The sequence below is a fragment of the Heptranchias perlo genome, unplaced genomic scaffold, assembly GCF_035084215.1.
Source record: "Heptranchias perlo isolate sHepPer1 unplaced genomic scaffold, sHepPer1.hap1 HAP1_SCAFFOLD_1799, whole genome shotgun sequence".
NCBI classification, from domain to species: Eukaryota; Metazoa; Chordata; class Chondrichthyes; order Hexanchiformes; family Hexanchidae; genus Heptranchias; species Heptranchias perlo.
The window spans coordinates 1-23644 of NW_027139076.1; the positions used below are offsets into that span (position 1 = coordinate 1).

A 23644-nucleotide genomic window follows, 5' to 3' on the forward strand; every position below is an offset into this window, starting at 1 on the left:
TGCCGCCATCGCCAAGGCAGGTTACACGGACAAGGTGGTGGTGGGAATGGATGTTGCAGCTTCCGAGTTCTACAAGGGGGGTCGCTATGACCTGGATTTCAAGTCTCCCGATGACCCCGGCCGTTACATCTCACCCGACCAGCTGGCCGATCTCTACAAGACCTTCGTGCGCGACTACCCAGGTAAAGGGGGGGGCGAGGGGTGGGGCCTGGGGGGGGGGGCGTTCAGGAAAGGCCCAGGCTCCATTCCCGGCCTATTCCGGAGTTGGCCTGATCTGCGAATCCCCCGCAGGAGGTGATGGGACCGGGGTTTGTGTCTGTGTCTGGATCTATGTCTGGATCTATGTCTGGGTCTGTGTCTGTGTCTGTGTCTGTGTCTGTGTCTGTGTCTGGCTCTGTGTCTGTGTCTGTGTCTGGGTCTGTGTCTGTGTCTGTCTCCGTATCTGTCTCCGTATCTGTCTCCGTGTCTGGGTCTATGTCTGGCTCTGTGTCTGGCTCTGTGTCTGTCTCTGTGTCTGTCTCTGTGTCTGTCTCTGTGTCTGTCTCTGTGTCTGTCTCTGTGTCTGTCTCCGTGTCTGTCTCCGTGTCTGTCTCCGTGTCTGGGTCTATGTCTGGCTCTGTGTCTGTGTCTGTCTCTGTGTCTGTCTCTGTGTCTGTCTCTGTGTCTGGGTCTATGTCTGGCTCTGTGTCTGTGTCTGGCTCTGTGTCTGTGTCTGGCTCTGTGTCTGTGTCTGTGTCTGTGTCTGTGTCTGGCTCTGTGTCTGGCTCTGGCTCTGTGTCTGTGTCTGTGTCTGGCTCTGTCTCTGTGTCTGTGTCTGTCTCTGTGTCTGTGTCTGGCTCTGTGTCTGGCTCTGTGTCTGGCTCTGTGTCTGTCTCTGTGTCTGTCTCTGTGTCTGTCTCTGTGTCTGTCTCTGTGTCTGTCTCTGTCTCTGTGTCTGTGTCTGTGCCTGTGTCTGGCTCTGTGTCTGTGTCTGGCTCTGTGTCTGTGTCTGTGTCTGTGTCTGTCTCTGTCTCTGTCTCTGTCTCTGTCTCTGTCTCTGTCTCCGTCTCCGTCTCCGTCTCCGTCTCCGTCTCCGGCTCCGGCTCCGGCTCCGTGTCTGTGTCTGGCTCTGTGTCTGGCTCTGTGTCTGTCTCTGTGTCTGTCTCTGTGTCTGTCTCTGTGTCTGTCTCTGTGTCTGTCTCTGTGTCTGTCTCTGTGTCTGTCTCTGTGTCTGTCTCTGTGTCTGTCTCTGTCTCTGTGTCTGTCTCTGTGTCTGTGTCTGTCTCTGTGTCTGTCTCTGTGTCTGTCTCTGTGTCTGTCTCTGTGTCTGTCTCTGTGTCTGTCTCTGTGTCTGTCTCTGTCTCTGTGTCTGTCTCTGTCTCTGTGTCTGTGTCTGTGCCTGTGTCTGGCTCTGTGTCTGTGTCTGGCTCTGTCTCTGTCTCTGTCTCTGTCTCCGTCTCCGTCTCCGTCTCCGTCTCCGTCTCCGTCTCCGTCTCCGTCTCCGTCTCCGGCTCTGTCTCTGTGTCTGGCTCCGTGATTCCCTCAGACGGTGACCAGACGCTGGTCTTCTATCCTGGCAGTGGTGTCGATCGAGGACCCGTTCGATCAGGACGACTGGCCGGCCTGGTCAAAGTTCACGGCCACGGTGGGGATTCAGGTGGTCGGCGATGACCTCACCGTCACCAACCCCAAACGCATCGGGCGAGCGGTGGTGGACAGGGCCTGTAACTGCCTCCTGCTGAAGGTCAACCAGATCGGGACTGTCACCGAGTCCATCCAGGCGTGAGTCTGAGGGGAGGGGGCTGGGGGTCTGAGGGGAGGGGGGTTGGGGTCTGAGGGGAGTGGGCTGGGGTCTGAGGGGAGGGGGCTGGGGGTCTGAGGGGAGGGGGCTGGGGGTCTGAGGGGAGGGGGCTGGGGGTCTGAGGGGAGGGGGCTGGGGGTCTGAGGGGAGGGGGCTGGGGGTCTGAGGGGAGGGGCTGGGGGTCTGAGGGGAGGGGGCGTGAGTCTGAGGGGAGGGGGTGGAGTCTGAGGGGAGGGGGCTGGGGGTCTGAGGGGAGGGGGCTGGGGTCTGAGGGGAGGGGGCTGGGGTCGGAGGGGAGGGGGCTGGGGTCGGAGGGGAGGGGGCTGGGGTCTGAGGGGAGGGGGCTGGGGTCTGCGGGGAGGGGGCTGGGGTCTGCAGGGAGGGGGCGGAGTCTGAGGGGAGGGGGCGGAGTCTGAGGGAGGGGGCGGAGTCTGAGGGGAGGGGCTGGGGTCGGAGGGGAGGGGGCTGGGGTCTGAGGGGAGGGGGCTGGGGTCTGAGGGGAGGGGGCTGGGGTCTGAGGGGAGGGGGCTGGGGGTCTGAGGGGAGGGGGCTGGGGGTCTGAGGGGAGGGGGCTGGGGTCTGAGGGGAGGGGGCTGGGGGTCTGAGAGGAGGGGGCTGGGGTCGGAGGGGAGGGGGTGGAGTCTGAGGGGATGGGGCTGGGGGTCTGAGGGGATGGGGCGGGGGTCTGAGGGGAGGGGGCGGGGGTCGGAGGGGAGGGGGCTGGGGTCTGAGGGGAGGGGGCTGGGGTCTGAGGGGAGGGGGCGGGAGTCGGAGGGGAGGGGGCTGGGGTCGGAGGGGAGGGGGCTGGGGTCTGAGGGGACGGGGCTGGGGTCTGAGGGGAGGGGGCAGGGGTCTGAGGGGAGGGGGCAGGGGTCTGAGGGGAGGGGGCAGGGGTCTGAGGGGAGGGGGCCGGGACTGGGGGCGGGGTCTGAGGGGAGGGGGCTGGGGTCGGAGGGGGCGGGGCCTGAGGGGAGGGGGCTGGGGTCTGAGGGGAGGGGGCTGGGGTCTGAGGGGAGGGGGCTGGGGTCTGAGGGAGGGGGCTGGGGTCTGAGGGGAGGGGGCTGGGGTCTGAGGGGAGGGGGCGTTGTCTGAGGGGAGGGGGCTGGGGTCGGAGGGGAGGGGGCCGGGTCTGAGGGGAGGGGGTGGGGGTCTGAGGGGAGGGGGCGGAGTCTAAGGGGAGGGGGAGGAGTCTGAGGGGAGGGGGAGGGTCTGAGGGGAGGGGGCTGGGTCTGAGGGGAGGGGGCTGGGGTCTGAGGGGAGGGGGCTGGGGTCTGAGGGGAGGGGGCTGGGGTCTGAGGGGAGGGGGTCTGAGGGGAGGGGGTCTGTGCGGAGGGGGCGGGGTCTGTGGGGAGGGGGCGGGGGTCTGAGGGGAGGGGGTCTGTGGGGAGGGGGCGGGGTCTGTGGGGAGGGGACTGGGGTCTGAGGGGAGGGGGCGGAGTCTGTTGGGGGCGGAGTCTGTTGGGGGGGCGGAGTCTGAGGGGAGGGGCGGGGTCTGAGGGGAGAGGCAGGGGTCTGAGGGGAGTGGGGGGGTCTGTGGGGAGGGGGCTGAGGTCTGAGGGGAGCTGCGGGCTGAGAGGGGAGGGTTTGAGGTCTGAGGGGAGACGTTGGAGACACACTACAATACAGAGCTCCCTCCACACTACAATACAGAGCTCCCTCCACACTACAATACAGAGCTCCCTCCACACTACAATACAGAGCTCCCTCTACACTACAATACAGAGCTCCCTCCACACTACAATACAGAGCTCCCTCCACACTACAATACAGAGCTCCCTCTACACCACAATACAGAGCTCCCTCTACACTACAATACAGAGCTCCCTCCACACTACAATACAGAGCTCCCTCTACACTACAATACAGAGCTCCCTCTACACTACAATACAGAGCTCCCTCCACACTACAATACAGAGCTCCCTCCACACTACAATACAGAGCTCCCTCCACACTACAATACAGAGCTCCCTCCACACTACAATACAGAGCTCCCTCTACACTACAATACAGAGCTCCCTCCACACTACAATACAGAGCTCCCTCCACACTACAATACAGAGCTCCCTCCACACTACAATACAGAGCTCCCTCCACACTACAATACAGAGCTCCCTCTACACTACAATACAGAGCTCCCTCTACACTACAATACAGAGCTCCCTCCACACTACAATACAGAGCTCCCTCCACACTACAATACAGAGCTCCCTCTACACTACAATACAGAGCTCCCTCTACACTACAACACAGAGCTCCCTCTACACTACAATACAGAGCTCCCTCTACACGACAATACAGAGCTCCCTCCACACTACAATACAGAGCTCCCTCCACACTACAATACAGAGCTCCCTCCACACTACAATACAGAGCTCCCTCCACACTACAATACAGAGCTCCCTCCACACTACAATACAGAGCTCCCTCCACACTACAATACAGAGCTCACTCGACACTACAATACAGAGCTCCCTCTACACTACAATACAGAGCTCCCTCCACACTACAATACAGAGCTCCCTCCACACCACAATACAGAGCTCCCTCTACACTACAATACAGAGCTCCCTCCACACTACAATACAGAGCTCCCTCTACACTACAATACAGAGCTCCCTCCACACTACAATACAGAGCTCCCTCCACACTACAATACAGAGCTCCCTCTACACTACAATACAGAGCTCCCTCTACACTACAATACAGAGCTCCCTCCACACTACAATACAGAGCTCCCTCTACACTACAATACAGAGCTCCCTCTTCACTACAATACAGAGCTCCCTCCACACTACAATACAGAGCTCCCTCTACACTACAATACAGAGCTCCCTCTACACTACAATACAGAGCTCCCTCTACACTACAACACAGAGCTCCCTCCACACTACAATACAGAGCTCCCTCCACACTACAATACAGAGCTCCCTCCACACTACAATACAGAGCTCCCTCCACACTACAATACAGAGCTCCCTCTACACTACAATACAGAGCTCCCTCCACACTACAATACAGAGCTCCCTCTACACTACAATACAGAGCTCCCTCCACACTACAATACAGAGCTCCCTCTACACTACAATACAGAGCTCCCTCCACACTACAATACAGAGCTCCCTCTACACTACAATACAGAGCTCCCTCCACACTACAATACAGAGCTCCCTCCACACTACAATACAGAGCTCCCTCCACACTACAATACAGAGCTCCCTCTACACTACAATACAGAGCTCCCTCTACACTACAATACAGAGCTCCCTCCACACCACAATACAGAGCTCCCTCTACACTACAATACAGAGCTCCCTCCACACTACAATACAGAGCTCCCTCCACACTACAATACAGAGCTCCCTCCACACTACAATACAGAGCTCCCTCCACACTACAATACAGAGCTCCCTCCACACTACAATACAGAGCTCCCTCCACACTACAATACAGAGCTCCCTCCACACTACAATACAGAGCTCCCTCCACACTACAATACAGAGCTCCCTCTACACCACAATACAGAGCTCCCTCCACACTACAATACAGAGCTCCCTCCACACTACAATACAGAGCTCCCTCCACACTACAATACAGAGCTCCCTCCACACTACAATACAGAGCTCCCTCCACACTACAATACAGAGCTCCCTCCACACTACAATACAGAGCTCCCTCCACACTACAATACAGAGCTCCCTCCACACTACAATACAGAGCTCCCTCCACACTACAATACAGAGCTCCCTCCACACTACAATACAGAGCTCCCTCTACACTACAATACAGAGCTCCCTCTACACTACAATACAGAGCTCCCTCCACACTACAATACAGAGCTCCCTCGACACTACAATACAGAGCTCCCTCTACACTACAATACAGAGCTCCCTCTACACTACAATACAGAGCTCCCTCCACACTACAATACAGAGCTCCCTCTACACCACAATACAGAGCTCCCTCAACACTACAATACAGAGCTCCCTCCACACTACAATACAGAGCTCCCTCTACACTACAATACAGAGCTACCTCCACACTACAATACAGAGCTCCCTCCACACCACAATACAGAGCTCCCTCTACACTACAATACAGAGCTCCCTCTACACTACAATACAGAGCTCCCTCTACACTACAATACAGAGCTCCTTCCACACTACAATACAGAGCTCCCTCTACACTACAATACAGAGCTCCTTCCACACTACAATACAGAGCTCCCTCCACACTACAATACAGAGCTCCCTCCACACTACAATACAGAGCTCCCTCCACACTACAATACAGAGCTCCCTCTACACTACAATACAGAGCTCCCTCCACACCACAATACAGAGCTCCCTCCACACTACAATACAGAGCTCCCTCTACACTACAATACAGAGCTCCCTCTACACTACAATACAGAGCTCCTTCCACACTACAATACAGAGCTCCCTCTACACTACAATACAGAGCTCCTTCCACACTACAATACAGAGCTCCCTCCACACTACAATACAGAGCTCCCTCCACACTACAATACAGAGCTCCCTCCACACTACAATACAGAGCTCCCTCCACACTACAATACAGAGCTCCCTCGACACTACAATACAGAGCTCCCTCCACACTACAATACAGAGCTCCCTCTACACTACAATACAGAGCTCCCTCACACGACAATACAGAGCTCCCTCTACACTACAATACAGAGCTCCCTCCACACCACAATACAGAGCTCCCTCCACACTACAATACGGAGCTCCCTCCACACTACAATACAGAGCTCCCTCTACACCACAATACAGAGCTCCCTCCACACGACAATACAGAGCTCCCTCTACACTACAATACAGAGCTCCCTCCACACTACAATACAGAGCTCCCTCCACACTACAATACAGAGCTCCCTCCACACTACAATACAGAGCTCCCTCCACACTACAATACAGAGCTCCCTCTACACTACAATACAGAGCTCCCTCCACACTACAATACAGAGCTCCCTCTACACTACAATACAGAGCTCCCTCCACACTACAATACAGAGCTCCCTCCACACCACAATACAGAGCTCCCTCCACACTACAATACAGAGCTCCCTCTACACTACAATACAGAGCTCCCTCCACACCACAATACAGAGCTCCCTCCACACTACAATACAGAGCTCCCTCCACACTACAATACAGAGCTCCCTCTACACTACAATACAGAGCTCCCTCCACACTACAATACAGAGCTCCCTCTACACTACAATACAGAGCTCCCTCCACACTACAATACAGAGCTCCCTCTACACTACAATACAGAGCTCCCTCTACACTACAATACAGAGCTCCCTCCACACTACAATACAGAGCTCCCTCCACACTACAATACAGAGCTCCCTCCACACTACAATACAGAGCTCCCTCCACATTACCCCCACTTTATTCTAACAGAATACCCTTCTCTCCTGCAGCTGTAAATTGGCACAGACGAATGGTTGGGGAGTGATGGTCAGTCACCGATCGGGTGAGACAGAGGATAACTTCATCGCTGATCTCGTGGTGGGACTCTGCACAGGGCAGGTATGTTTACACTCCAGATACAGGAGTGTGAGAGAGGGGGTTAGAGGGACCTCCCCAGATACAGGAGTGTGAGAGAGAGGGGTTGGAGGGACCTCCCCAGATACAGGAGTGTGAGAGAGAGAGGGGTTAGAGGACCTCCCCAGATACAGGAGTGTGAGAGAGAGGGATTAGAGGGACCTCCCCAGATACAGGAGTGTGTGAGAGAGGGGTTAGAGGGACCTCCCCAGATACAGGAGTGTGTGAGAGAGGGGATAGAGGGACCTCCCCAGATACAGGAGTGTGAGAGAGGGGGTTAGAGGGACCTCCCCAGATACAGGAGTGTGTGAGAGAGGGGTTAGAGGGACCTCCCCAGATACAGGAGTGTGAGAGAGGGGGGTTAGAGGGACCTCCCCAGATACAGGAGTGTGAGAGAGAGGGGTTAGAGGGACCTCCCCAGATACAGGAGAGTGTGAGAGAGGGGTTCGAGGGACCTCCCCAGATACAGGAGTGTGAGAGAGAGAGGTTAGAGGGACCTCCCCAGATACAGGAGTGTGTGAGAGAGGGGTTAGAGGGACCTCCCCAGATACAGGAGTGTGTGAGAGGGGTTAGAGGGACCTCCCCAGATACAGGAGTGTGAGAGAGGGGTTAGAGGGACCTCCCCAGATACAGGAGTGTGAGAGAGAGGGGTTAGAGGGACCTCCCCAGATACAGGAGAGTGTGAGAGAGGGGTTAGAGGGACCTCCCCAGATACAGGAGTGTGTGAGAGAGGGGGTTAGAGGGACCTCCCCAGATACAGGAGTGTGAGAGAGAGGGGGTTAGAGGGAGCTCCTCAGATACAGGAGGGTGTGAGAGAGGGGTTAGAGGGACCTCCCCAGATACAGGAGTGTGAGAGAGAGAGGTTAGAGGGACCTCCCAGATACAGGAGTGTGTGAGAGAGGGGGTTAGAGGGACCTCCCCAGATACAGGAGTGTGAGAGAGAGGGGGTTAGAGGGAGCTCCTCAGATACAGGAGGGTGTGAGAGAGGGGTTAGAGGGACCTCCTCAGATACAGGAGGGTGTGAGGGAGGGGTTAGAGGGACCTCCCCAGATACAGGAGTGTGAGAGAGGGGGTTAGAGGGACCTCCCCAGATACAGGAGTGTGAGAGAGGGGGTTAGAGGGACCTCCCCAGATACAGGAGTGTGTGAGAGAGAGGGGTTAGAGGGACCTCCCCAGATACAGGAGTGTGTGAGAGAGGGGTTAGAGGGACCTCCCCAGATACAGGAGTGAGAGAGAGGGGGTTAGAGGGACCTCCCCAGATACAGGAGTGTGTGAGAGAGAGGGGTTAGAGGGACCTCCCCAGATACAGGAGTGTGTGAGAGAGGGGTTCGAGGGACCTCCCAGATACAGGAGTGTGAGAGAGGGGTTAGAGGGACCTCCCCAGATAGAGGAGTGTGAGAGAGAGGGGTTAGAGGGACCTCCCCAGATACAGGAGTGTGAGAGAGAGGGGTTAGAGGGACCTCCCCAGATACAGGAGTGTGAGAGAGTGGTTAGAGGGACCTCCCCAGATACAGGAGTGTGAGAGAGAGGGGTTAGAGGGACCTCCCAGATACAGGAGTTGTGAGAGAGGGGTTAGAGGGACCTCCCCGGATACGGGAGTGTGAGAGAGAGGGGTTGGAGGGACCTCCCCAGATACAGGAGTGTGTGAGAGAGGGGTTAGAGGGACCTCCCCAGATACAGGAGTGTGTGAGAGAGGGGTTAGATGGACCTCCCCAGATACAGGAGTGTGAGAGAGGGGTTAGAGGGACCTCCCCAGATACAGGAGTGTGAGAGAGAGGGGTTAGAGGGACCTCCCCAGATACAGGAGTGTGTCAGAGAGGGGTTAGAGGGACCTCCCCAGATACAGGAGTGTGAGAGAGAGGGGTTAGAGGGACCTCCCCGGATACCGGAGTGTGAGAGAGGGGTTCGAGGGACCTCCCCGGATACCGGAGTGTGAGAGAGGCGTTCGAGGGACCTCCCAGATACAGGAGTGTGAGAGAGGGGTTAGAGGGACCTCCCCAGATACAGGAGTGTGAGAGAGAGGGGGGTTAGAGGGACCTCCCAGATACAGGAGTGTGAGAGAGAGGGGTTAGAGGGACCTCCCCAGATACAGGAGTGTGAGAGAGGGGGTTAGAGGGACCTCCCCAGATACAGGAGTGTGAGAGAGGGGTTAGAGGGACCTCCCCAGATACAGGAGTGTGTGAGAGAGGGGTTAGAGGGACCTCCCCAGATACAGGAGTGTGTGAGAGAGGGGTTAGAGGGACCTCCCCAGATACGGGAGTGTGAGAGAGAGGGGTTAGAGGGACCTCCCCAGATACAGGAGTGTGTGAGAGAGGGGTTAGAGGGACCTCCCCAGATACAGGAGTGTGTGAGAGAGGGGTTAGATGGACCTCCCAGATACAGGAGTGTGAGAGAGAGGGGTTAGAGGGACCTCCCCAGATACAGGAGTGTGAGAGAGAGGGGTTAGAGGGACCTCCCCAGATACAGGAGTGGGAGAGAGGGGTTAGAGGGACCTCCCCAGATACAGGAGTTTGAGAGAGAGGGGTTAGAGGGACCTCCCCGGATACAGGAGTGTGAGAGAGAGGGGGTTAGAGGGACCTCCCCAGATACAGGAGTGTGAGAGAGAGAGGGGGTTAGAGGGACCTCCCAGATACAGGAGTGTGAGAGAGAGGGGTTAGAGGGACCTCCCCAGATACAGGAGTGTGAGAGAGGGGTTAGAGGGACCTCCCCAGATACAGGAGTGTGTGAGAGAGGGGTTAGAGGGACCTCCCCAGATACAGGGTGTGAGAGAGTGGGTGAGAGGGACCTCCCCAGATACAGGAGTGTGTGAGAGAGGGGTTAGAGGGACCTCCCCAGATACAGGAGTGTGAGAGAGGGGTTAGAGGGACCTCCCAGATACAGGAGTGTGAGAGAGTGGGTTAGAGGGACCTCCCCAGATACAGGAGTGTGTGAGAGAGGGGTTAGAGGGACCTCCCCAGATACAGGAGTGTGAGAGAGGGGTTAGAGGGACCTCCCCAGATACAGGAGTGTGTGAGAGAGGGGTTAGAGGGACCTCCCCAGATACAGGAGTGTGAGAGAGAGGGGTTAGAGGGACCTCCCCAGATACAGGAGTGTGTGAGAGAGGGGTTAGAGGGCCCTCCCCAGATACAGGAATGTGAGAGAGGAGTTAGAGGGACCTCCCCAGATACAGGAGTGTGAGAGAGAGGGGTTAGAGGGACCTCCCAGATACAAGAGTGTGAAAGAGTGGTTAGAGGGACCTCCCCAGATACAGGAGTGTGAGAGAGGGAGTTAGAGGGACCTCCCCAGATACAGGAGTGTGAGAGAGGGGTTAGAGGGACCTCCCCAGATACAGGAGTGTGAGAGAGAGGGGTTAGTGGGACCTCCCCAGATACAGGAGTGTGTGAGAGAGGGGTTTGAGGGACCTCCCAGATACAGGAGTGTGTGAGAGAGGGGTTAGAGGGACCTCCCCAGATACAGGAGTGTGTGAGAGAGGGGTTAGAGGGACCTCCCCAGATACAGGAGTGTGAGAGAGAGGGGTTAGAGGGACCTCCCCAGATACAGGAGTGTGTGAGAGAGGGGTTAGAGGGACCTCCCCAGATACAGGAGTGTGTGAGAGAGGGGTTAGAGGGACCTCCCCAGATACAGGAGTGTGAGAGAGAGGGGTTAGAGGGACCTCCCCAGATACAGGAGTATGTGAGAGAGGGGGTTAGAGGGACCTCCCCAGATACAGGAGTGTGAGAGAGGGGTTAGAGGGACCTCCCCAGATACAGGAGTGTGTCAGAGAGGGGTTAGAGGGACCTCCCCAGATACAGGAGTATGAGAGAGGGGTTAGAGGGACCTCCCCAGATACAGGAGTGTGTGAGAGAGGGGTTAGAGGAACCTCCCCAGATACAGGAGTGTGAGAGAGGGGTTAGAGGGACCTCCCCAGATACAGGAGTGTGAGAGAGAGGGGTTAGAGGGACCTCCCCAGATACAGGAGTATGAGAGAGGGGTTAGAGGGACCTCCCCAGATACAGGAGTGTGTGAGAGAGGGGTTAGAGGAACCTCCCCAGATACAGGAGTGTGTCAGAGAGGGGTTAGAGGGACCTCCCCAGATACAGGAGTGTGAGAGAGAGGGGTTAGAGGGACCTCCCCGGATACAGGAGTGTGAGAGAGGGGTTCGAGGGACCTCCCCGATACAGGAGTGTGAGAGAGACGGGTTTGAGGGACCTCCCAGATCCAGGAGTGTGAGAGAGAGGGGTTAGAGGGACCTCCCCAGATACAAGAGTGTGAGAGAGGGGTTAGAGGGACCTCACCAGATACAGGAGTGTGAGAGAGAGGAGTTAGAGGGACCTCCCCAGGTACAGGAGTGTGTCAGAGAGGGGTTAGAGGGACCTCCCCAGATACAGGAGTGTGAGAGAGGGTGTTAGTGGGACCTCCCCAGATACAGGAGTGTGTGAGAGAGGGGTTAGAGGGACCTCCCCAGATACAGGAGTGTGAGAGAGGGGTTAGAGGGACCTCCCCAGATACAGGAGTGTGAGAGAGAGGGGTTAGAGGGACCTCCCCAGATACAGGAGTGTGTGAGAGAGGGGTTAGAGGGACCTCCCCAGATACAGGAGTGTGAGAGAGGGGGTTAGAGGGACCTCCCCAGATACAGGAGTGTGTGAGAGAGGGGTTAGAGGGACCTCCCCAGATACAGGAGTGTGAGAGAGGGGTTAGAGGGACCTCCCCAGATACAGGAGTGTGAGAGAGGGGGGTTAGAGGGACCTCCCAGATACAGGAGTGTGAGAGAGAGGGGTTAGAGGGACCTCCCCAGATACAGGAGAGTGTGAGAGAGGGGTTCGAGGGACCTCCCCAGATACAGGAGTGTGAGAGAGAGAGGTTAGAGGGACCTCCCCAGATACAGGAGTGTGTGAGAGAGGGTTAGAGGGACCTCCCCAGATACAGGAGTGTGTGAGAGGGGTTAGAGGGACCTCCCAGATACAGGAGTGTGAGAGAGGGGTTAGAGGGACCTCCCCAGATACAGGAGTGTGAGAGAGAGGGGTTAGAGGGACCTCCCAGATACAGGAGAGTGTGAGAGAGGGGTTAGAGGGACCTCCCCAGATACAGGAGTGTGTGAGAGAGGGGGTTAGAGGGACCTCCCCAGATACAGGAGTGTGAGAGAGAGGGGGTTAGAGGGAGCTCCTCAGATACAGGAGGGTGTGAGAGAGGGGTTAGAGGGACCTCCCCAGATACAGGAGTGTGAGAGAGAGAGGTTAGAGGGACCTCCCCAGATACAGGAGTGTGTGAGAGAGGGGGTTAGAGGGACCTCCCCAGATACAGGAGTGTGAGAGAGAGGGGGTTAGAGGGAGCTCCTCAGATACAGGAGGGTGTGAGAGAGGGGTTAGAGGGACCTCCTCAGATACAGGAGGGTGTGAGGGAGGGGTTAGAGGGACCTCCCCAGATACAGGAGTGTGAGAGAGGGGGTTAGAGGGACCTCCCCAGATACAGGAGTGTGAGAGAGGGGGTTAGAGGGACCTCCCCAGATACAGGAGTGTGTGAGAGAGAGGGGTTAGAGGGACCTCCCCAGATACAGGAGTGTGTGAGAGAGGGGTTAGAGGGACCTCCCAGATACAGGAGTGAGAGAGAGGGGGTTAGAGGGACCTCCCCAGATACAGGAGTGTGTGAGAGAGAGGGGTTAGAGGGACCTCCCCAGATACAGGAGTGTGTGAGAGAGGGGTTCGAGGGACCTCCCCAGATACAGGAGTGTGAGAGAGGGGTTAGAGGGACCTCCCCAGATAGAGGAGTGTGAGAGAGAGGGGTTAGAGGGACCTCCCCAGATACAGGAGTGTGAGAGAGAGGGGTTAGAGGGACCTCCCCAGATACAGGAGTGTGAGAGAGTGGTTAGAGGGACCTCCCCAGATACAGGAGTGTGAGAGAGAGGGGTTAGAGGGACCTCCCCAGATACAGGAGTGTGTGAGAGAGGGGTTAGAGGGACCTCCCAGATACAGGAGTGTGTGAGAGAGGGGTTGGAGGGACCTCCCCGGATACCGGAGTGTGAGAGAGGGGTTCGAGGGACCTCCCCGGATACCGGAGTGTGAGAGAGGCGTTCGAGGGACCTCCCCAGATACAGGAGTGTAAGAGAGGGGTTAGAGGGACCTCCCAGATACAGGAGTGTGAGAGAGAGGGGGGTTAGAGGGACCTCCCCAGATACAGGAGTGTGAGAGAGAGGGGTTAGAGGGACCTCCCCAGATACAGCAGTGTGAGAGAGGGGTTAGAGGGACCTCCCAGATACAGGAGTGTGAGAGAGGGGTTAGAGGGACCTCCCCAGATACAGGAGTGTGTGAGAGAGGGGTTAGAGGGACCTCCCCAGATACAGGAGTGTGTGAGAGAGGGGTTAGAGGGACCTCCCCAGATACGGGAGTGTGAGAGAGAGGGGTTGGAGGGACCTCCCCAGATACAGGAGTGTGTGAGAGAGGGGTTAGAGGGACCTCCCAGATACAGGAGTGTGTGAGAGAGGGGTTAGATGGACCTCCCCAGATACAGGAGTGTGAGAGAGGGGTTAGAGGGACCTCCCCAGATACAGGAGTGTGAGAGAGAGGGGTTAGAGGGACCTCCCCAGATACAGGAGTGTGTGAGAGAGGGGTTAGAGGGACCTCCCAGATACAGGAGTGTGTGAGAGAGGGGTTAGAGGGACCTCCCCGGATACCGGAGTGTGAGAGAGGGGTTCGAGGGACCTCCCCGGATACCGGAGTGTGAGAGAGGCGTTCGAGGGACCTCCCCAGATACAGGAGTGTGAGAGAGGGGTTAGAGGGACCTCCCCAGATACAGGAGTGTGAGAGAGAGGGGGGTTAGAGGGACCTCCCCAGATACAGGAGTGTGAGAGAGAGGGGTTAGAGGGACCTCCCCAGATACAGGAGTGTGAGAGGGGGTTAGAGGGACCTCCCCAGATACAGGAGTGTGAGAGAGGGGTTAGAGGGACCTCCCCAGATACAGGAGTGTGTGAGAGAGGGGTTAGAGGGACCTCCCCAGATACAGGAGTGTGTGAGAGAGGGGTTAGAGGGACCTCCCCAGATACGGGAGTGTGAGAGAGACCCCAGATACGGGAGTGTGAGAGAGAGGGGTTAGAGGGACCTCCCCAGATACAGGAGTGTGTGAGAGAGGGGTTAGAGGGACCTCCCCAGATACAGGAGTGTGTGAGAGAGGGGTTAGATGGACCTCCCCAGATACAGGAGTGTGAGAGAGAGGGGTTAGAGGGACCTCCCCAGATACAGGAGTGTGAGAGAGAGGGGTTAGAGGGACCTCCCCAGATACAGGAGTGGGAGAGAGGGGTTAGAGGGACCTCCCCAGATACAGGAGTTTGAGAGAGAGGGGTTAGAGGGACCTCCCCAGATACAGGAGTGTGAGAGAGAGGGGGTTAGAGGGACCTCCCCAGATACAGGAGTGTGAGAGAGAGAGGGGGTTAGAGGGACCTCCCCAGATACAGGAGTGTGAGAGAGAGGGGTTAGAGGGACCTCCCCAGATACAGGAGTGTGAGAGAGGGGTTAGAGGGACCTCCCCAGATACAGGAGTGTGTGAGAGAGGGGTTAGAGGGACCTCCCCAGATACAGGAGTGTGAGAGAGTGGGTGAGAGGGACCTCCCCAGATACAGGAGTGTGTGAGAGAGGGGTTAGAGGGACCTCCCCAGATACAGGAGTGTGAGAGAGGGGTTAGAGGGACCTCCCCAGATACAGGAGTGTGAGAGAGTGGGTTAGAGGGACCTCCCCAGATACAGGAGTGTGTGAGAGAGGGGTTAGAGGGACCTCCCCAGATACAGGAGTGTGAGAGAGGGGTTAGAGGGACCTCCCCAGATACAGGAGTGTGTGAGAGAGGGGTTAGAGGGACCTCCCCAGATACAGGAGTGTGAGAGAGAGGGGTTAGAGGGACCTCCCCAGATACAGGAGTGTGTGAGAGAGGGGTTAGAGGGCCCTCCCCAGATACAGGAATGTGAGAGAGGAGTTAGAGGGACCTCCCCAGATACAGGAGTGTGAGAGAGAGGGGTTAGAGGGACCTCCCCAGATACAAGAGTGTGAAAGAGTGGTTAGAGGGACCTCCCCAGATACAGGAGTGTGAGAGAGGGAGTTAGAGGGACCTCCCCAGATACAGGAGTGTGAGAGAGGGGTTAGAGGGACCTCCCCAGATACAGGAGTGTGAGAGAGAGGGGTTAGTGGGACCTCCCCAGATACAGGAGTGTGTGAGAGAGGGGTTTGAGGGACCTCCCCAGATACAGGAGTGTGTGAGAGAGGGGTTAGAGGGACCTCCCCAGATACAGGAGTGTGTGAGAGAGGGGTTTGAGGGACCTCCCCAGATACAGGAGTGTGAGAGAGAGGGGTTAGAGGGACCTCCCCAGATACAGGAGTGTGTGAGAGAGGGGTTAGAGGGACCTCCCCAGATACAGGAGTGTGTGAGAGAGAGGGGTTAGAGGGACCTCCCCAGATACAGGAGTGTGAGAGAGGGGTTAGAGGGACCTCCCCAGATACAGGAGTGTGAGAGGGGTTAGAGGGACCTCCCCAGATACAGGAGTGTGAGAGGGGTTAGAGGGACCTCCCCAGATACAGGAGTATGTGAGAGAGGGGGTTAGAGGGACCTCCCCAGATACAGGAGTGTGAGAGAGGGGTTAGAGGGACCTCCCCAGATACAGGAGTGTGTCAGAGAGGGGTTAGAGGGACCTCCCCAGATACAGGAGTATGAGAGAGGGGTTAGAGGGACCTCCCCAGATACAGGAGTGTGTGAGAGAGGGGTTAGAGGAACCTCCCCAGATACAGGAGTGTGAGAGAGGGGTTAGAGGGACCTCCCCAGATACAGGAGTGTGAGAGAGAGGGGTTAGAGGGACCTCCCCAGATACAGGAGTATGAGAGAGGGGTTAGAGGGACCTCCCCAGATACAGGAGTGTGTGAGAGAGGGGTTAGAGGAACCTCCCCAGATACAGGAGTGTGTCAGAGAGGGGTTAGAGGGACCTCCCCAGATACAGGAGTGTGAGAGAGAGGGGTTAGAGGGACCTCCCCGGATACAGGAGTGTGAGAGAGGGGTTCGAGGGACCTCCCCGATACAGGAGTGTGAGAGAGACGGGTTTGAGGGACCTCCCCAGATCCAGGAGTGTGAGAGAGAGGGGTTAGAGGGACCTCCCCAGATACAAGAGTGTGAGAGAGGGGTTAGAGGGACCTCACCAGATACAGGAGTGTGAGAGAGAGGAGTTAGAGGGACCTCCCCAGGTACAGGAGTGTGTCAGAGAGGGGTTAGAGGGACCTCCCCAGATACAGGAGTGTGAGAGAGGGTGTTAGTGGGACCTCCCCAGATACAGGAGTGTGTGAGAGAGGGGTTAGAGGGACCTCCCCAGATACAGGAGTGTGAGAGAGGGGTTAGAGGGACCTCCCCAGATACAGGAGTGTGAGAGAGAGGGGTTAGAGGGACCTCCCCAGATACAGGAGTGTGTGAGAGAGGGGTTAGAGGGACCTCCCCAGATACAGGAGTGTGAGAGAGGGGGTTAGAGGGACCTCCCCAGATACAGGAGTGTGTGAGAGAGGGGTTAGAGGGACCTCCCCAGATACAGGAGTGTGAGAGAGGGGTTAGAGGGACCTCCCCAGATACAGGAGTGTGAGAGAGAGGGGTTAGAGGGACCTCCCCAGATACAGGAGTGTGTGAGAGAGGGGTTAGAGGGACCTCCCCAGATACAGGAGTGTGTGAGAGAGGGGTTAGAGGGACCTCCCCAGATACAGGAGTGTGTGAGAGAGGGGTTAGAGGGACCTCCCCAGATACAGGAGTGTGAGAGAGAGGGGTTAGAGGGACCTCACCAGATAGAGGAGTGAGAGAGAGGGGTTAGAGGGACCTCCCCAGATACAGGAGTGTGTGAGAGGGGTTAGAGGGACCTCCCCAGATACAGGAGTGTGTGAGAGAGGGGTTAGAGGGACCTCCCCAGATACAGGAGTGTGTGAGAGAGGGTTAGAGGGACCTCCCCAGATACAGGAGTGTGTGAGAGAGGGTTAGAGGGACCTCCCCAGATACAGGAGTGTGTGAGAGAGGGGTTAGAGGGACCTCCCCAGATACAGGAGTGTGTGAGAGGGGTTAGAGGGACCTCCCCAGATACAGGAGTGTGTGAGAGAGGGGTTAGAGGGACCTCCCCAGATACAGGAGTGTGTGAGAGAGGGTTAGAGGGACCTCCCCAGATACAGGAGTGTGTGAGAGAGGGTTAGAGGGACCTCCCCAGATACAGGAGTGTGTGAGAGAGGGGTTAGAGGGACCTCCCCAGATACAGGAGTGTGAGAGACGGGTTAGAGGGACCTCCCCAGATACAGGAGTGTGAGAGAGAGGGGTTAGAGGGACCTCCCCAGATACAGGAGTGTGAGAGAGAGGTTAGAGGGACCTCCCCAGATACAGGAGTGTGAGAGAGAGGGGTTAGAGGGACCTCCCCAGATACAGGAGTGTGTGAGAGGGGTTAGAGGGACCTCCCCAGATACAGGAGTGTGTGAGAGAGGGGTTAGAGGGACCTCCCCAGATACAGGAGCGTGAGAGAGGGGCTCGAGGGACCTCCTCAGATGGATTGATCTGTTGCTGTTTATTGAGATGGTTTCTCTGTCGCAAATGAGATGTCCAGGTGTAAAATGTTCGAGGGAAATGTTTGATTTTGAGTTCTGTTTGTGTTTTAGATCAAGACGGGGGCCCCTTGCAGATCAGAGCGTTTGGCTAAATACAATCAGATGCTTCGGTAAGCCCAGGACACATCCCAGTGGATCGTAGGATTGAGGGATACGGGGAGAAGGCGGGGAGGTGGGAGTGAGGGATACGGGGAGAAGGCGGGGAGGTGGCAGTGAGGGACACGGGGAGAAGGCGGGGAGGTGGGAGTGAGGGATACGGGGAGAAGGCGGGGAGGTGGGAGTGAGGGATACGGGGAGAAGGCGGGGAGATGGGAGTGAGGGACACGGGGAGAAGGCGGGGAGCTGGGAGTGAGGGACACGGGGAGAAGGCGGGGAGCTGGGAGTGAGGGACACGGGGAGAAGGTGGGGAGGTGGGAGTGAGGGATACGGGGAGAAGGCGGGGAGGTGGGAGTGAGGGATACGGGGGAGAAGGTGGGGAGGTGGGAGTGAGGGATACGGGGAGAAGGCGGGGAGGGCGGGAGTGAGGGACACGGGGAGAAGGCGGGGAGCTGGGAGTGAGGGACACGGGGAGAAGGCGGGGAGGTGGCAGTGAGGGACACGGGGAGAAGGCGGGGAGGTGGGAGTGAGGGATACGGGGAGAAGGCGGGGAGGTGGGAGTGAGGGATACGGGGAGAAGGCGGGGAGATGGGAGTGAGGGATACGGGGAAAAGGCGGGAGTGAGGGATACGGGGAGAAGGCGGGGAGGTGGGAATGAGGGATACGGGGAGAAGGTGGGGAGGTGGGAGTGAGGGATACGGGGAGAAGGTGGGGAGGTGAGAGTGAGGGATACGGGGAGAAGGCGGGGAGGTGGGAGTGAGGGATACGGGGAGAAGGCGGGGAGGTGGGAGTGAGGGATACGGGGAGAAGGTGGGAGTGAGGGATACGGGGAGAAGGCGGGGAGGTGGGAGTGAGGGATACGGGGAGAAGGTGGGGAGGTGGGAGTGAGGGATACGGGGAAAGGCGGGGAGGTGGGAGTGAGGGATACGGGGAGAAGGCGGGGAGGTGGGAGTGAGGGATACGGGGAGAAGGTGGGAGTGAGGGATACGGGGAGAAGGCGGGGAGGTGGGAGTGAGGGACACGGGGAGAAGGCGGGAAAGTGGGAGTGAGGGATACGGGGAGAAGGTGGGAGTGAGGGATACGGGGAGAAGGCGGGGAGGTGGGAGTGAGGGACACGGGGAGAAGGTGGGAGTGAGGGATACGGGGAGAAGGCGGGGAGGTGGGAGTGAGGGACACGGGGAGAAGGCCGGGAGGTGGGAGCGAGGGACACGGGGAGAAGGTGGGGAGGTGGGAGTGAGGGATACGGGGAGAAGGCGGGGAGGTGGGAGTGAGGGATACGGGGAGAAGGCGGGGAGGTGGGAGTGAGGGACACGGGGAGAAGGCGGGGAGCTGGGAGTGAGGGACACGGGGAGAAGGCGGGGAGCTGGGAGTGAGGGACACGGGGAGAAGGCGGGGAGGTGGGAGTGAGGGATACGGGGAGAAGGCGGGAGGTGGGAGTGAGGGATACGGGGAGAAGGCGGGGAGGTGGGAGTGAGGGATACGGGGGAGAAGGTGGGGAGGTGGGAGTGAGGGATACGGGGAGAAGGCGGGGAGGCGGGAGTGAGGGACACGGGGAGATGGCGGGGAGCTGGGAGTGAGGGACACGGGGAGAAGGCGGGGAGGTGGGAGTGAGGGACACGGGGAGAAGGCGGGGAGGTGGGAGTGAGGGATACGGGGAGAAGGCGGGGAGGTGGGAGTGAGGGACACGGGGAGAAGGCGGGGAGGTGGGAGTGAGGGATACGGGGAGAAGGCGGGGAGGTGGGAGTGAGGGACACGTGGAGAAGGCGGGGAGGTGGGAGTGAGGGATACGGGGAGAAGGTGGGAGTGAGGGATACGGGGAGAAGGCGGGGAGGTGGGAGTGAGGGATACGGGGAGAAGGTGGGAGTGAGGGATACGGGGAGAAGGCGGGGAGGTGGGAGTGAGGGATACGGGGAGAAGGTGGGAGTGAGGGATATGGGGAGAAGGCGGGGAGGTGGGAGTGAGGGATACGGGGAGAAGGTGGGAGTGAGGGATACGGGGAGAAGGCGGGGAGGTGGGAGTGAGGGATACGGGGAGAAGGCGGGGAGGTGGGAGTGAGGGACACGGGGAGAAGGTGGGAGTGAGGGATACGGGGAGAAGGCGGGGAGGTGGGTGTGAGGGACACGGGGAGAAGGCGGGGAGGTGGGAGTGAGGGATACGGGGGAGAAGGCGGGGAGGTGGGAGTGAGGGACACGGGGAGAAGGGGGGGAGGTGGGAGTGAGGTTACACGGGGAGAAGGCGGGGAGGTGGAGTGAGGGGATACGGGGGAGAAGGCGGGGAGGTGGGAGTGAGGGATACGGGGAGAAGGCGGGGAGGTGGGAGTGAGGGATACGGGGAGAAGGCGGGGAGGTGGGAGTGAGGGATACGGGGGAGAAGGCGGGGAGGTGGGAGTGAGGGATACGGGGAGAAGGCGGGGAGGTGGGAGTGAGGGATACGGGGAGAAGGCGGGGAGGTGGGAGTGAGGGACACGGGGAGAAGGCGGGGAGGTGGGAGTGAGGGACACGGGGAGAAGGCGGGGAGGTGGGAGTGAGGGACACGGGGAGAAGGCGGGGAGGTGGGAGTGAGGGATACGGGGAGAAGGCGGGGAGGTGGGAGTGAGGGACACGGGGAGAAGGCGGGGAGGTGGGAGTGAGGGACACGGGGAGAAGGCGGGGAGGTGGGAGTGAGGGATACGGGGGAGAAGGCGGGAGGGTGGGAGTGAGGGATACGGGGAGAAGGCGGGGAGGTGGGAGTGAGGGATACGGGGGAGAAGGCGGGGAGGTGGGAGTGAGGGATACGGGGAGAAGGCGGGGAGGTGGGAGTGAGGGATACGGGGAGAAGGCGGGGAGGTGGGAGTGAGGGACACGGGGAGAAGGCGGGGAGGTGGGAGTGAGGGACACGGGGGAGAAGGAGGGGAGGTGGGAGTGAGGGATACGGGGAGAAGGCGGGGAGGTGGGAGTGAGGGACATGGGGAGAAGGCGGGGAGGTGGGAGTGAGGGACACGGGGGAGAAGGCGGGGAGGTGGGAGTGAGGGACACGGGGGAGAAGGCGGGGAGGTGGGAGTGAGGGACACGGGGAGAAGGCGGGGAGGTGGGAGTGAGGGATACGGGGAGAAGGCGGGGAGGTGGGAGTGAGGGACACGGGGAGAAGGCGGGGAGGTGGGAGTGAGGGACACGGGGAGAAGGCCGGGAGGTGGGAGCGAGGGACACGGGGAGAAGGTGGGGAGGTGGGAGTGAGGGATACGGGGAGAAGGCGGGGAGGTGGGAGTGAGGGATACGGGGAGAAGGCGGGGAGGTGGGAGTGAGGGACACGGGGAGAAGGCGGGGAGCTGGGAGTGAGGGACACGGGGAGAAGGCGGGGAGCTGGGAGTGAGGGACACGGGGAGAAGGCGGGGAGGTGGGAGTGAGGGATACGGGGAGAAGGCGGGGAGGTGGGAGTGAGGGATACGGGGAGAAGGCGGGGAGGTGGGAGTGAGGGATACGGGGGAGAAGGTGGGGAGGTGGGAGTGAGGGATACGGGGAGAAGGCGGGGAGGCGGGAGTGAAGAAGGCGGGAGGCGGGAGTGAGGGACACGGGGAGAAGGCGGGGAGCTGGGAGTGAGGGACACGGGGAGAAGGCGGGGAGGTGGGGAGTGAGGGACACGGGGAGAAGGCGGGGAGGTGGGAGTGAGGGATACGGGAGAAGGCGGGGAGGTGGGAGTGAGGGACACGGGGAGAAGGCGGGGAGGTGGGAGTGAGGGATACGGGGAGAAGGCGGGGAGGTGGGAGTGAGGGACACGTGGAGAAGGCGGGGAGGTGGGAGTGAGGGATACGGGGAGAAGGTGGGAGTGAGGGATACGGGGAGAAGGCGGGGGAGGTGGGAAGTGAGGGATACGGGGAGAAGGTGGGAGTGAGGGATACGGGGAGAAGGCGGGGAGGTGGGAGTGAGGGATACGGGGAGAAGGTGGGAGTGAGGGATATGGGGAGAAGGCGGGGAGGTGGGAGTGAGGGATACGGGGAGAAGGTGGAGTGAGGGATACGGGGAGAAGGCGGGGAGGTGGGAGTGAGGGATACGGGGAGAAGGCGGGGAGGTGGGAGTGAGGGACACGGGGAGAAGGTGGGAGTGAGGGATACGGGGAGAAGGCGGGGAGGTGGGGTGTGAGGGACACGGGGAGAAGGCGGGGGAGGTGGGAGTGAGGGATACGGGGGAGAAGGCGGGGAGGTGGGAGTGAGGGACACGGGGAGAAGGGGGGGAGGTGGGAGTGAGGGACACGGGAGAAGGCGGGGAGAGGTGGGAGTGAGGGATACGGGGAGAAGGCGGGGAGGTGGGAGTGAGGGATACGGGGAGAAGGCGGGGAGGTGGGAGTGAGGGATACGGGGAGAAGGCGGGGAGGTGGGAGTGAGGGATACGGGGGAGAAGGCGGGGAGGTGGGAGTGAGGGATACGGGGAGAAGGCGGGGAGGTGGGAGTGAGGGATACGGGGAGAAGGCGGGGAGGTGGGAGTGAGGGACACGGGGAGAAGGCGGGGAGGTGGGAGTGAGGGACACGGGGAGAAGGCGGGGAGGTGGGAGTGAGGGACACGGGGAGAAGGCGGGGAGGTGGGAGTGAGGGATACGGGGAGAAGGCGGGGAGGTGGGAGTGAGGGACACGGGGAGAAGGCGGGGAGGTGGGAGTGAGGGACACGGGGAGAAGGCGGGGAGGTGGGAGTGAGGGATACGGGGGAGAAGGCGGGGAGGTGGGAGTGAGGGATACGGGGAGAAGGCGGGGAGGTGGGAGTGAGGGATACGGGGGAGAAGGCGGGGAGGTGGGAGTGAGGGATACGGGGAGAAGGCGGGGAGGTGGGAGTGAGGGATACGGGGAGAAGGCGGGGAGGTGGGAGTGAGGGACACGGGGAGAAGGCGGGGAGGTGGGAGTGAGGGACACGGGGGAGAAGGAGGGGAGGTGGGAGTGAGGGATACGGGGAGAAGGCGGGGAGGTGGGAGTGAGGGACATGGGGAGAAGGCGGGGAGGTGGGAGTGAGGGACACGGGGGAGAAGGCGGGGAGGTGGGAGTGAGGGACACGGGGGAGAAGGCGGGGAGGTGGGAGTGAGGGACACGGGGAGAAGGCGGGGAGGTGGGAGTGAGGGATACGGGGAGAAGGCGGGGAGGTGGGAGTGAGGGACACGGGGAGAAGGCGGGGAGGTGGGAGTGAGGGACACGGGGAGAAGGCGGGGAGGTGGGAGTGAGGGACACGGGGAGAAGGCGGGGAGGGTGGGAGTGAGGGACACGGGGAGAAGGTGGGGGAGGTGGGAGTGAGGGACACGGGGAGAAGGTGGGGAGGTGGGAGGTGAGGGACACGGGGAGAGGCCCTTCCTCAGTCACATTCTGAACTTTCTCTCCTCTCTCCAGGATCGAGGAGGAGCTCGGAGACCAGGCTCGCTTTGCTGGCCATAATTTTCGGAATCCCAGTGAGATCTGAGGCCATTCCCGAGCTCTGTGACTATCCCGGGAGGGGTTCATGAATTAATCACCGACTTCTGCACAAACTCGCTGTAACTTCCCTCATTCCTCACTCGCCCAGGGACCACCCACAGTATCTCCCGAACTTCTGCCCTGGACTCGGCTGAAGCAGACTCTGGGCGCGGCCCCCCCTCCTCTCCCCTCCTCTCCTCTCCACTCCCCTCCTCTCCTCTCA

At 59.4% G+C, this 23644-nt stretch overlaps 1 protein-coding gene across 1 annotated transcript; it reads left to right on the forward strand.

The window, feature by feature from the left end:
* The first annotated feature begins 7 nt into the window (after nucleotides 1–7).
* Nucleotides 8–23638, forward strand: LOC137309788 (alpha-enolase-like). The gene is made up of 5 exons (XM_067977814.1): nucleotides 8–182; nucleotides 1560–1761; nucleotides 7230–7338; nucleotides 17973–18031; nucleotides 23359–23638. Exons 1-5 carry the CDS (start codon nucleotides 47–49, stop codon nucleotides 23426–23428), a joined length of 576 nt encoding a protein of 191 aa, XP_067833915.1. The 5' UTR covers nucleotides 8–46; the 3' UTR covers nucleotides 23429–23638.
* Nucleotides 23639–23644: the final 6 nt, after the last annotated feature.